General features: G+C 37.9%; 1 protein-coding gene across 1 annotated transcript; it reads left to right on the top strand.

Moving 5' to 3' along the window:
• Positions 1-4,470: 4,470 nt before the first annotated feature.
• Positions 4,471-13,876, top strand: LOC145478290 (uncharacterized). The gene is made up of 10 exons (XM_081456251.1): positions 4,471-5,064; positions 5,166-5,222; positions 5,330-5,387; positions 5,553-5,579; positions 6,649-6,678; positions 7,050-7,088; positions 7,564-7,640; positions 10,677-10,753; positions 11,197-11,261; positions 12,494-13,876. The coding sequence occupies exons 1-10, from the start codon at positions 5,022-5,024 to the stop codon at positions 12,546-12,548; spliced, it is 528 nt and encodes a 175-aa protein (XP_081312377.1). The 5' UTR covers positions 4,471-5,021; the 3' UTR covers positions 12,549-13,876.
• Positions 13,877-14,923: the final 1,047 nt, after the last annotated feature.

Raw genomic sequence — 14,923 nt, 5'->3', positions numbered from 1 at the left:
GGCGATGGCGACGGCGATGGCGACGGCGACGGCGACGGTGATGGCGACGGCGACGGCGACGGTGATGGCGATGGCGACGGTGATGGCGATGGCGACGGCGACGGTGACGGCGATGGCGACGGCGATGGCGATGGCGACGGCGACGGCGACGGCGATGGCAATGGCAATGGCGATGGCGATGGAAATGGCGTTGATGGTGGTGGTGATGATGATTGTGGTGGTGATGGCAGCGATGATGATGGGAATGGCGATGGCGATGGTGGTGGTGACAATGATAATGATGATGATGAGGGGGAGGAGGAGGAGTTGGAAGAGAAAAAGGCAAAGGGGAATGTAGACGACGAGGGAGGTTGTAATATCAGTAAGAAAGATGACGATGTTGATGTTGATGGTGATGGTGATGATGACGACGACGACGATGATGATGATGATGGTGGGGGTGATGGCAATGGTGACAATAGTAATGGCGATGGTGATGGTGGTGATGATGATGATAGGGAAGAGGAGGAGGAGTTGGAAGAGGAGGATGCTAAGGGGAAGGTAGATGACGAGGGAGGTTGTAATATCAGTAATGAAGATGACGATGTTGTTGATAATGATGATGATGATGATGATGCTGCTGATGATGATGATGACGACGACGATGACGAAGAGAGAAAGGAAGTGAAGAAGGGGAAGTTAGATGACAAGAGAGGTTGCAATATCATTAATGATGATGACGATGTTCTTTTTGTTGCTGATGACGATGATGACGATGATGATGATAGTGATGATGAAGACGCTAAAAATGACAATGATGCTAATGTTGATAAAGTTAACAGTGATGGAGGTGATGTTGAAGACAACGACGTTAACGTAGATGTCTTCAAGATTATGCTGTCATTTGATGCTATCTTAATCAGAGCTGTTGCAGACTGTAAGGTAAGATCAGTTGACGATGGATCTTCTAAAAACTTCTCTGTAGTAGATGAATATATTCCAACCTGCCGAAGACTTGTAGTGGATGCACGAACATGGAAATTCTGTCCTGGACTGATATTGGTAGATGTAGCTGAATCACCCAGGTTTGTTTTGAAAACAGCTCTCGATTTTGCAATGGAACCTTTGTTGTCAACTTTATCCGTAGTTGATGATGAAGATGTAACAGTTGATGAAGCAGATGAGAGCTTATCAGGTCGGTCGGTGGTAGAAGAGAGAACGGAAAATGAGACAACTGACGGTTGTTCTGTAGAAGGCAATAGCTCTTGAATGAAGGACGGTTTACGTTTTGTTTCAGTTAGAGTCGTGCCTGCTGTACTAGGAACCAATGAATCGTTATTCCAAGCTGAGATTCCTAGTGAGGAATAATGTTCAATGAAAACTAAATATCGCAGTTTTAATGTATATAAAAAAATGGATTGTACACGATCAACAGTGAAGTGAAAGATTGGTCGTAAATCTTTACCATCCAAACATACCAGTCCAAGGGTAGTATTTTGCAAGATCTGAGCTAACAATTCTGCCCGCGCGTATTTTTAACTTGGCACAGAGTAGTCTTCGTAACCTTTATTACTCTCCTTTGTGAAATTAAAAATGGCTTAATCGATCTAGAAGTTATTTATCCCGGTAGGTTTTGCAGACTTAGTGAACAAATCATAGTATTATTAAAACACCATACCGTATAGGGCTAAACTTAAAATATACCTGACGAGGTGTACGGTCTATACGGCTAAATAGTTCATTACTTTTCCCTTGAAACCCAACTGATTTAAACCAGCAGGGTCTCATTAAGCCTCATAAGACCCAAAAACACGATCTTTGGCTCTATCGAGAGAGGTTTTCATTACATCTTGTGGTAGTAATTACTATTCAAGTGGCCGATGCTTAGTCTCAATCAAAGCTTATATGCTTCTGATTTGGTATACGAACGTATATTCCAATTGTAAAGAGCCCCTGCGCGCGATGACGGTCGAGGTTTGTATTCATTCCGAACCAAGCAAGGTATAACTTAAGGTTTTGGTTTATCTTTTTGTTCGAGTAAGTTTTCAATGCCGATAGACTAATGCTTTTATTCTGATTTTTTTTTTTTTTCATGCATGATCGATATTTTCAGTCTGGTTCAATACACGGATACACGTCACCATGCAATGTGGTCAATATGTTCCTGTGATTTTCCGCTGATATCTTGGAGTTTATGAAGTACTGAAAATTCCACTTTTCTCTTACATGCTAAATCGCATTACACCCTGCCGCTTTCGACAGGTATTCGATGGAACTGTTAACCATGACTACAGTCGCTAACACCGCTGAGAAATACACTTTAGATAGGATTTCGGTCATTGTGAGTGATATACACATTGCGCAACTTATCACTGCAGAGGTCAGAACTAGCTAGCTCACGATCACTAAGAAACGGGCTCACTAGATGGAATTAAAATCATGTATTACCTAACAGAGGACTGTAAGAAATGCTTCGATCGCTTATATTACCCGATTGACGAGGTAACATCGTAATGAACTCTACAATAATATATATATTTTTAAAACTAGATTGAAGTAAAACTCACTACTTATTAATACGATCATAAATGGGTGGAGTTGATCGGGCGCTCGCGCGACTGTCCCTTGCAAGTCTTACAAAATTTCTGTCTCATTTGTGTCAGTTCCAAATTAATAGAATATCGAACTTTTTCTCGCTTCGATCTGATATAATTGCTCTTGTTACGGTGTCCCAGACATTTACTGTACAGCTCATTAGTGAAACTAGTTATTCAGTTTAAGTTGCAAGTTATAGCCCTACTGACTTCTTGCATAACTCTAGTCACTGAAATGATACATATGTCCTACCTCTAAAAAAGACCGATAACACCATTGTAATACTCCAAAGCGACCAGGTGAATCTACCCATTTTCGGGGAAAGAGTTTGATTGCTCTTGATCCACCCAAGGAGTTAGCTTGCAGTTCACGAAAGTTCTCTACCCTTTAGCTTAGGTTTTACAGACAGAACTCAACTGAGATGCTTTAAACTTTCTCACGAGACCTTAACCCCCTCAGGGTGTCTGAAACTCGTCCATTCCTCAGACACAGCGGGAATAATTGTATCATTGCAGACGAACTGATGAGCGGAACAACTTGAATAAACACTGATATACATATTATGTGAAAATGCAATTATTGTTTCCCAAAAATAACGCTAGCATTAATCAATTTAATTAACTTAAACTGTCAAAACGATAAATAGCGTAGATAGAGTCCCTTTGTCATTGTCTGGAAGGGACCCATGTATCAGACACATGATAATTCAGTAGCATTCCTCTGACTACCAAAGAATCGAAAACCTACGAGGACTAACTGGAGTGAGAAATTCATTTTTGACCACTTTACAATTAATTCCTTCTTCCAGTCTAGCTTAGCATGTAACTTGACTTTTCTTAGCGGAGACGGTGAGCTTCAAAGTGTCTCCAACTGCGCTTTTTTAAAATGCCTTGTTCTCACTCCTCCAATATTTCAGTGAATACATCAGATGGTTTGATGAAAATTTTAAATTTTATTTTACGACGGCGAGGCTGAAAGTTCGTGGTCTCCTTCGTTCATGCATCGGTTGGTAAGCGGCGGCAATTTCAGGTCTTTTTTCAACCGTTACAAGTAATATTCTTATTATAATCAGTCACCAGACCAAACCAAGCTTGCACAAGAAATCGGGTTCATGCTTAGGTCAAGATCTTAAGCATCGCTAATGAACAAAAGGAGCTGATGTAAAAGCGATCTATTGTAGTAAACCAATAAAATTGTGTTTATTGCACGGATCTTAGTGGTGGTCTTAGCTATTGCTTAAAGTAGTCCTATGAGTTGGCCGTGCAACTGGAAAAATTGGATCATAGTTTGTAACATACGAAAAGTATACGGTTTTCAGAGACTGCAAATGATAGATTAGGGACCTCAGTTTCATGGGCTGTTAGTTTATACCAGGCGTTTGGTTAGCTGGGAGCAGCGAGAAAAACGACGAGAGAGAAGATTAGGGGAGGGTTTGGTGCTACTAGCACTCCTGTCGTCCTATTTCCTCTTTCGGCGTTTTTTCATTGTTCGCCAACTAACGTAGCCAGCAGGCTCCGGCTGGAAGGATCTGACCGCGGCTGGAAGGGCCGAGAAGGAACTGGCTGAGAGTGAAGTGGCCGAGGGGGAATGGGATGGGAACTGGGGTGTCCTCTCTCTTTCCCCCTCTTTCTTCCCTCTTTCTCTTTGCCCCATCCTCCACTGAAGGGTCACTGAAGAACTGTTCACAGGCTACAACTAACCCAACTCCTGAACCGAATGCCATTTCTCCTTCCAAGAAGTATGCTATTGTAAAAGTGGCATTCAAAGCATTCACATAGAAAAGACTGATTAGCTTAATTGCATCCTGCTTTCTCGTATGAACTAGACAAAACGCTTTCTTTAGAAAACTTTCTTTAGCGCACAGGTCGCACAGCGCACAGACATGAATGATTGCTAACAGCTGTACTTCAAATGAATTCACTCTAATATTTATTCATCTAAAATTCAAAGAAAAAAAACACAAAATTTTGCCCCAAAATGATTGTTATTTCCCTCTATCAGTTGTCATGGTCGGTAGGCGGGGTCTTATGGAACGGACCGGACGGGGGGGCTAATAGAGAGGAGAGCAAGTAAAGCCATACCACACTCTCTCAGAGACAGAACTGTACAAAGGTAAGACAGAAGAAAATTTTGCTTCTATTCTCTCCGGGTATTCTCTGTCCAGGTATTCCCTCACCCTTTGACGATGGCCAACAAGTACAAAAGACAGAACCTTTTATGTTGCTACACATAAACGAGCCCACGATTCTCACTCTTCAGCAGATTGCCACACCATAACAAGTGCACGCAGTAGTTCACAAGCAAATCCGCTTGTCGGAAACCTGAGTCTGCAGGTTGTGTTTCCTTTCTTCCTGAACCTGTCTACAGGTTTCGTACCTCAAAAACTTCAGCCTTTCTCTCAGTTTAGATTTCAAAACCCCTATGTCAGTAAGAAAATAACAAAAGGTATGCCAAAAAGTAGAAGTCGGAGTCGCTCTCCTCATGGCAGAGGTAAGCTTTTGAAAATGTTGTCAATCCGTTCTGAACAAGCTAGATTTTGCTGATAATTTTAGCTTAGTAAAATATACTACTTTCACATGGTTCTTTGCCAGTTTTTACAGAACGAAGACGAAGTCGATCACGATCAAAAGAGAGGAGGAAAGATGGTGGTAGGCTGTGACAGGTTTTTTTCATGGCAAACACTTTCTAACTTTATTACATGTACCTGTTGAACATACTTGTACCATAATGATCTGTTGTTATGGCTCATTTTTAGAACGCAGAAGAAGTAGATCAAGGTCACCAAAGCGACGAAGGCATCGATCTCTTTCAAGGTACAGTGTAAGCTTAAGCTTTAAAAACTTGAGGTATTTCAACTTGTCAGCTTGTCAGAGATTAAGAAGGTGGTATGTTTTGCTCAGAACACCATGCCTAAAATAAAAAGCCACTGTATTTTAAATATTGAAACCATTAAAAATGTTTCCTTTCTGCTGTTTCAGATCACCTTCCCCACGAAGGCACAGAAGGCAAGTTCTTATCCTGATGGGACAGTGTCTGTTTTAGGCCCCATTCCATGTTTGCACATATAAAAATTTTTTAGAAGTTGTATCGCAAAGTAGGTCACTGGCATGCCAGCTTATGGCAAGGATTCCATTGACTGCATGACATTACACGCCAAAAACTGTAATCATGAAACAGTTCACCAAATGGTTTTGAAACCCAAACCAAAAGTCTTTGGTGTAACATATGTAAAATGCACCCTTAGCCTAATGGTTAATGAAGTGGCTTCTGGAACAAGAGGTCTTGGTTGAATCTGGCCAAGGTCTTTGTGTTCTGCAAAGACATCTTGCTCTAGAACACTCTTTAATTAGTTCTTTCCATTTAAAAGTTTGAATGAGCAGTAGTTTAAATGATCCAGGCAACAGGACAAAAACAATCTTGTGGAGTTTCCTGCACTGTGTGCAAAGAGAGTCAAAGTTGAGCTAGTGGATTCTATCCTTTGCTAACCTGATGGGGGAATTGGAGAATGTCTGGGGAGAATTTTTCATGGAAATTCAAATTGAAGAAGGACTGCAAGAGATACAGTATTGTATGGCAATCTTGGAAATCACTTTTTTTCCTCAGGGGTATTTTGCAGTATGCTGAATGTCGAACGTCAAATGCACTGTTTGTTTGCATTTAGTTTTACTCTTGTTTGCTTGTGGTTAGCTTTTATTTATCAGAGAGGACAGCATTATATTGTATTTGGGCCTTTCCAACGAATAAAAAAAGGTACCCAAAGGGTACATGTGTGGGATACCTCATTTGTATTAACGGACACAGCAGTGTGGGATTGCAAGCAAACATGAGTGCAACTAACCGTAAGCAAACTGTGCATTTGGTGTTTGGCATTCTGCATTTGACATTAAGATTTGACTTGCTGCAAAGAACCCCTTACTAAATAAGCATCTTATGTAGGAAAGTAGTACTAATTGTAGCTGCTTCATGCTTAAATCCAGATACAAGCCCCAGCCAGCACTCAATTTTGAACTGATAAATTTATTACAGTGACAGTACATTGTTTCTAACTGCACTGTGTTTTTTCACTGGTTATAGAACACCATCCCCAAGGAGAAGGAGATCAAGGTGGGGACTGTGCATGTGAAGATACCACATTTAAAAAGTGATCAGTTGCTGACAGAGGGAAAATAAGCTGAAGCATTTCTGTTCTGACTCATATTATTATCCCCATAGCAGCAGGTTATTTGAGAGTGAAAACTTGACCAATTTAAGGAAATATCCAAAGAATTCTCATGACTCAATTGTACATGTATTAGAAAAAGATACAATTTGCTCCTGATAATTAATTTTGGTCTCTCTTTGAGATTGCCTTTGATTTAAAAAGTACAGTAATTTTTGAAATTATGCAAAATGACTTCATGATGTTGTAACATTAGTAATTGACTTCAATAATGTTATATAACATTACTGTTGTTGTCATCAAAATTTTATAACAGGTCATCATCACCTAGACGTTCTCGAAGATCACGCTCAAAGTGAGTGCTTCACAAAGCTATTGCTTTGAACTTGCAGCTGTAGCTGAAGCATTTTTTTTAGAATGTGACTAATTAGGTGTCTTATATAAGCAAAACAATCATCATGCTAAATCATACAACTAGTGAGAAACAGAGCGTACAACAATATATGTGAGTTTTAAGATGAAATTGTTGCTGTTCAATTTGTGGCAACCAAATAATTAACTGAAAAATACACCTTGAGAAGAATTTCCACTTCATTTCAACCACTATAGTGGTCTCTGCAGCAATACTGGTTTGATTCGTACAGTTTCCAAATAGGTTGGCCCTAATTTTTCATTCTCACTGCTCCAAGACTGTCCTGGCATTACAACTCCAGCAAGTGGACAAAGTGGAGTATAGATTTCTAGGATACCTGTGACTACTTCGCGTTGCTGTCTCCATACTCTAATTTCAATTGATGATTAAACATTGAGTTCATACTTTTAATGTGCAGGTCTCCCTCAGACAAGAGGAAATCTGATAAGAACACTGTAAAAGCAGAAGGTCAAAGTGAAATTGATGGTGTTGCAGGTATGTGCATCCCGCTATCTATCACTTTTTGCCAAATAACTAACTGTATAGGGACAAGTCTTATGTGCTTAGTAGAGCACTGATGGCAACCATGGGCAAATTTTGCTTTTTATTTCAAAGACACCCGTCCGAGATTTAGTGGTACTCTTGAAATTTGTGTTGAATAAAAAAATCATGATGTCATACTGATTCAAAAGTTGGCCAATCAGAAACACAACCTATCAAATATCACAAGCTATGACTGGACAAAGAGCTAGCAGGGTTTATTTATTAATAACAATTTAATGGCAAAGTATGTAAAAATACAAGTATTTACAGTGTATATGGAAAAAGGTGAGAAAAAGAACCTATTGTAACACAAGCCATTTGGAGGTCTACAAGAAAGTCATGGGACCCCATACAAGATAGACCACCTTAAGAGACAAAAAACTATAAAACCTATCAAACAAAAATGTGAAAAACGTGGACACATCACTTATTTCTTGCTAAAAACTAAATACTCCCCCACACCTTTCTTAAAATCAGCGATAGTAGTCGCATGTTGGACCAACAAGGGTAGAGAATTCCACATACCTACAATTCTGTTTAAAAAAAAACATTTTGTGAAAACTGAAAAGTGTTGTTGTGTTTTTAAAGATAATTCTGTTAAAATAGCTAAATCTAGATGAATTAGTTCTGGCGTAATTCTTCTTCAGAAGTTGTACATTTGTACAACAGTGGTTAAGCTTTTATTGCAAAGAAGAAAAGGCAGAAGAAAGGTTTTGGTTTTGGGAGTTTCTTTCAAGATAACAAATGGTCTGTCCAAGATTTAATTCCACTTTAAAAAAATCTACATGTGTGTCAGGAAAAAGAATGAAGTGAGGAAAGTTAAATTAAGATATTACTGTCATGGAGCTAACTCAACAAATGCATCTGTGCTAATTTTTTTGGGAAACTTTCACTCTACGTTTAAAAGTGCATGTGCAGTAGAATTCATTTGCATGACATATATATAAGGGTTGTGGCATAGCATGTCCCTGTTTATCAAGTGTACTAAAAATTGCTGTAAGACACATAGCTGCAGTGTAATCCTAGTTTCAGCGTACACATAGCTCCAAACTTTTTTAACTTCATTACATCTGATCTGAAAGCTGCTACATTTGAAGTATCCTCGCAAGAATTGTTAAACATAGCTTAACTGTCTTCGTCAGTGATTGCTACCTAGATTTAACTGAGATGCGCTGCAAAAACTAAGAGCTATAAAATTCTCAGTGGAAACTGCATCACCGAGCCAACTGGTATTAAAAACTGGAAAAACAATTTCCCTGATTATTTTGCAGACTGGGGAAAAAAAATTTCATTTACATATAAATCCACAAAGGATAATAAATTAAGACAATTCTCATTCGGGATACTGTACAGAATAATAATGACCAAAAAGGAGCTCTTCACATTCAGACTAGTTGAGGATGAAGCATGCACTCTTTGTCTCTGACCAGACTCTATAGAACCTACATTTCTAGACTGTACCGTAACAACAGCCTTTTACTAGAAAGCCGTATCATGGTTCAACCACGAATATGACACCGATATTACACTTTCAAATAACCAAATAACCTTTAACGACATCCCTGGTTTATCTCATCTAACCGATTACCCAAGATGCAGACTACACCTTTTCATCATTATTCTAAAACAATACATTTGTGCCTGTATTAAATGTTTGGACAAGAAACCAAACATGCAGGAATTTCAAAGAAAAGCTGTATTACAATGGCAAATAGAGAAATGTGCTCTTCCCTAAGTCACAGTTTTTCTCGGGAAGCTTTTTTTTTCCTGATTTAACTAGCCAATTGAAACAACACACTAAACCAAAAGCCCAAAATCTTATCTTTTTCCTACCAGCCCTGTCTCTAAATCTACTTTGTAGTGTTAGTAGAAAGTAACTAAGGTGTCATTTTGTAAAGTACTTCAAGTAGTTTTAAGTAGGCAATTAAGCGCAATTAAAGAATTGTGAGCTTTTTATTGTAATGTAAGTCATGTTTTGTTTAGCAGTGTAATGTAAGTAACGCTGTAAGTGACTGTTAGTAAGTGACCGTTAGCAATGTAATTGTAAGTAGCGTGACTGTTAGTGACCTGTAGTATAAGTAAAAATGGGTACTAGTGATTACTAGTGATTAATCAAATGACTACAGTAATATAATAAGTAGAGAGATGTTGAGTAATGTAAGTAGAGTAATGTAATGTAAGGGTGTGTTTCTGTAAGAAAATCCAAGATTGGATTCTTAAATCTGCAAGAATCCAAAAACGGATTTTGCATTTCTTTACTAAACAGATCAATCCAAGATCTCTCGGATCATGATGCGTCAAAGGAACCGAATAATCCACCTTGGGAGTGGATTCTTTGGTTCCTTTGATACACCATGATCCGAGAGATCTTGGATTGATCTGTTCAGTAAGGAAATGCAAAATCCGTTTTTGGATTCTTTCGGATTTAAGAATCCAATCTTGGATTTTCTTAAAGAAACGCACCCTAAGTTTAGTCCTGTACGAATGTTTCTTTAAATTAAAAAAAAATTACATCTCATGTTCATCATGTCATCAAATGACTGGGACCACATGATTTATTCAACAAGGAAGATGAAAAGCTTGATCCACAAGAGACCTTTGTTAACCTGTGGAAATAAGTAATCTTTACATTTTATTTATTTTGTGGATGAAATTTCATAGTTTTGACCATTTTCATATAATGCAGCTTTTATGAAGGTCTTTATGCATGTATATTGCCTTTCTTTTGACATGATGATAAACTAAATGTACTTTAGGTCACTGTAAGCATTTATGCATGTATGCTGTATTTGAATGTTCAAGTATATGGTATTATATTTTATGTGCAGAGTCATTTTCTGTCTAATTACTGTTTATACTTTTGGTTAGATTATCATAATTGAGGTTAGATGGTACTAAGAAAGAGTAATTTCCTTATTATTCAGATTTGAAACATCAATATTATCGTTAAGTACTGTTATAAATATTACATTGAACTTTCTTGACTAGATGGTGAGGAGGTTCATAATGAAGATGAGGAAGCCATGATGAAAATGATGGGATTTTCTAACTTTGATTCAACAAAGGTTATTACTACAAAACTCATTTTTATGCTGTAAACTGTAGAAGAAATATTGGGTTATAAACCTTTGAAAAATTGCCAGTAGCTGGCCCAATTTGAAACTACCAGGGTTGTCAGAGTTTTTTAACTGTTACCTTGATCTTTCTACTGTGTCAACAACTGACAAGATCACCTGTCGACATCTAGAGCCCATCATCCACACTCAGCTGTTACGGGTGTTTCAGGTTACAGCCCTTAATGACAGCTCTGACTACACTTAACCTCCTGAGGCAGACATGGCTGCTGCACTGGACCTAGCCACTGTTTTCCAGGGGACCAGTGATTACAATTTCTTTGTCATGCCCAATTTTTAAATAAACACCACCCTTGAATAAGTGCCACATTAAGTGACAAGACTTCAATACTGGGGTTAATAATGAACTAACAACTATTTTCTAAACTTGCCAGGGTAAACATGTGGCTGGTGCATGTAATATGAGCTCTGCCAGTGTAAAGAAGGCCAACAAATACAGGTGAAAACTCCGGACTATAATGTGTGCATTTAGTATAAAGTGTGTGCTAAACCTTTTAATCCTGTTTATTGTATTTCTAACAGTATATCTTAATAGTTCTTGTGTCTTGTGTCTTGTGCACCTCCATTGAATTGTCAGCCCCTTTGAAGCAAAATTTTGGAAATAATTCCTTCTCCATTCTTGAGCATTCAAATTTACCAACAACATATATTTACATCAATGGAAATTACCTATAAAATTATGATATGTTGTTGATAACTACAGTCCTTAGTGCACTGAAGCTATTAAAGGGTTGTTATGTAATATGACGTGTTATGAATGCAGAAGATTTTAATTTAAAATAGAAAATGTTGGGAGAAGATTTTTTGTGGACCTTAGGCAGAGCACCATACTCATATAGGAAAGAAAAGGAAACCCATGAATTTATTTTGTCATGGTTATCATGGTTAGTGGTATTGCTTGTGGGTGCACACGTACGGCAACGACAGTGACCTCGCACAATGTGACAGCCATACTCTCGCCAGTAGGTTGACCAAGATAGGCTTGGTGTATAGCATATGTCCATGTTATTGTCAACTGACACCTATCAAAATAAGGTGCCCACTTACCAGTGTCACGTGACCATATCGTGGGCTCAAGTTATGAGCTCATTGCAATCACATGTTTTTTTTGAAGTTGACAGCTGACCAAGTGTAGGTTTTCGATTGGATTGTGGGCTCAAGCCAGGTTAACTTGTAATCAGGGCCGGGTTGTTCGAAAGGCAGTTAACTCTAACCCAGGATTAAAAGTTGACCAAAGCATAAATTTTTCTGGTACAAAAATGCTTTTACTGCTTATGTTTTGTGTAGTTTGAGATTGGTAAGACTCAAGACAGAATAAAAACAGATACAAAACTCAAATCAAAATTCTTGTATATCCTTGGTTAGCTTAATTGAGCTTTGAACAACCTGGCCCAGTAGCGCCACTTTAAGGCCAAATCTTCACGTTTAATTATGTCCTTGTGTCGCTGAAAAATCCAGATTGCCTTTTCTTCAACAATTCACAAAAATGACGTATGTTCTGATATTCTTCCTGTATAAGCAAAGGTATATAGTCACAGCTTTAGCATTATTTTAACCAGAAATGCACCAAATTGCTCATGATGACACATTAGCCTGTTTATTTTCTTTTTTTATTGGTACATGACTGTGCAATACTGATTTCCTCATTTTGGGAATTTTCATTTTCAACAGACAATACATGAACCGAAGAGGAGGCTTCAACAGACCGCTGGATTATGTCAATTAGTTAGCAATTTAAAATAGATCTATTGGAACATTTCAAGTCGTCCTGTTTACAACTGGGACATCTCCAGTATTGTCCGTGCAGTCATCTGGGTTCCTTGATGCATGGTGAAATTCTAACAGAGACGAAGTTGAGAGAAACATCAAGTCCCGAAGGAAAACAAATTTAACTGTTTTCCAAAGGGCCATTATTTATTTGCCACTGGTTTTAGATTTTCTACACCTTGTAAAAATGTGACAAAAAAAAACACTAGTTTGACTTCCTAAATATTTTAGTTCCAGTTTTGTACTCCGAAGATATCCAGGGTAATTACGTTATGCGTTAAGGTCTCTTGATTATCTCTCCTGATTGGTTGACATTTTCTACTTAATTTTGGAATAAACAGAACATATCTTTGAAAAAGGCATCATCATTTGCTACATTTAAAGGATAAAATGTGAAAAAATCTTTAATGTATAGACTGAAAATCATGCTACCGGTAACTGGGACAAACCTTTTAATGTAAGTTCTGGAGAAAAGTTCCCTTGTAGTAACCTAAGCATGTATTTGCATTGTACAGGCCGCTTTCATGAGAATTGAATGATTCTCCTGAAGAAAAAAGTGTTTTCTTTTGTGCAGTGTTTTGAAAGAGCAATTTGCGAAACTGAGTGGTCCATCTTAGCAGTTGTATGGTAAAATTTAGACTACTCAGGGAACTAATCAAATTCTCCTTTTCATCAATGAACCAATTTGTCATGTAACTATATAACTTTATAATATACATAGGACCCTACATATGCTCTGATTGGTCAAAAACCCATGTTTTATCAGAGTATAAAACATAGAAAAAGCGTGTATTATTGCTTTTCGCCACATTACCTCTATATCATAAAGCAAATGAAGAAGCCTAAACTGTGTATTACACTGTGATAAAGCTCCCCGGACATTTGAAAACACTTGAAAAATGCGGAAAACACTCGCCTGTGGCTGGTGATTTCTACATTTCCTTCACATGTCTTCTGAATTATTATATAAAAGCAATTTGATTTACAAATTCTTCTCGTGTTCTTCCAACATCCCGCATGGTTTATCAGCCTATAAACCATAAAAACTTGTGGTCTATTGCTTAATTTTACTTAGAGACTGCTTTGTGCAGTTTTTCTCTCTCCCTTGATTTTCTCTCGCACAATTCATGATAATATTTTAACTTCAACACTGATGTGAAGTTAATTATTAATTAAATCATCTACAGTCCCATCTTTTTCTCTATTGCAATGTTCTGTACATATTTGTTAAAAGAATATAGATATTCATTTCTAGTTTTGAAAATAGTAAAATCAACATTTTGTAGCGCTTGGTCAGTCATGCTTTTTTGTCTGAATGTTCTTTCCCTAAAGTAAGACAGTTGAACCACTCCATACGGACACCTCTGTAATACGGACAGTTGCCTATGTACCAACAAAATTCTCATACATCTCCTTAAAGAAATCTCTACAATATGGACCCTCTCTAAAACGGACAACAGACACTTAATCTTGGCCCTGGGGAGCAAATTCATACAAATTTAACCTCTTTATTACAGACACTCCAGGGACCAGGTGCTGATAATTTGTGATATGTACCATTTCCTGTCAGCTGTTACACAAACATTGACAAACTGTCGGTGAAGCCTTGAAAGTGACATCATCAAAGAGACTACTCCAATACAGACACCTCTCTAATACGGTCACTTCGCTCTGTCCCTTCGGTGTCGATATTAGAGAGGTTCGACTGAAATTTGAAACTGGAGTATCCTCTGGAGTTTCTGCTATTTCTGACCGATGGTCTGGCCTACCCAAAGCATGGTGGTACTTGCAGTGTTCACATAATTTTTTCAATGTGCGTGCATCTGGTCAAAGATTGATTAGATGGCATGTGGCATGGGAAGATGTTATTATTTCAGCTGGTGGGGTCTTGGCACAAGGAAAGTGTGGTTCCAGAGACAAATTTGCTACTCAGATGCCTACACAACCCTGTTGATGTTTCTACCAATTTCCTGGATAAGCTCAAATGTTGTAAAAGTTTCTCTGTAACTCCCTGGGATATATTTTCCATGCCCTTTGAATGAGTGGAGATTGGGGAGGAGGGTTTATCAAAATAAATTAGATGTAAGAAATGCTTTGGAAAATATTATCTTTATTTAGTGATCAAAGAGAAAAAAAAAACGAAAAATAAAAGGAAATTCAGTGGACAGCCAACATATATTTTGTTATTTTCTTGAAATTGACTTGCAAAGGAGAGCAACTAGTTTGATTAAAACTTTAACATGAATGCACACTAAAAATATAAATAAAACTGATGAAAGGAAATTGAGCTTTATTTTGTATTTTAGGAACAAGTTCGTGGTAGTTTTAGTTTTT

The sequence above is a fragment of the Orbicella franksi genome, chromosome 2 (assembly GCF_964199315.1).
Source record: "Orbicella franksi chromosome 2, jaOrbFran1.1, whole genome shotgun sequence".
NCBI classification, from domain to species: Eukaryota; Metazoa; Cnidaria; class Anthozoa; order Scleractinia; family Merulinidae; genus Orbicella; species Orbicella franksi.
Note: the sequence above shows the minus strand (reverse complement) of the source record. Positions and strands in the feature narration are given on the sequence as shown.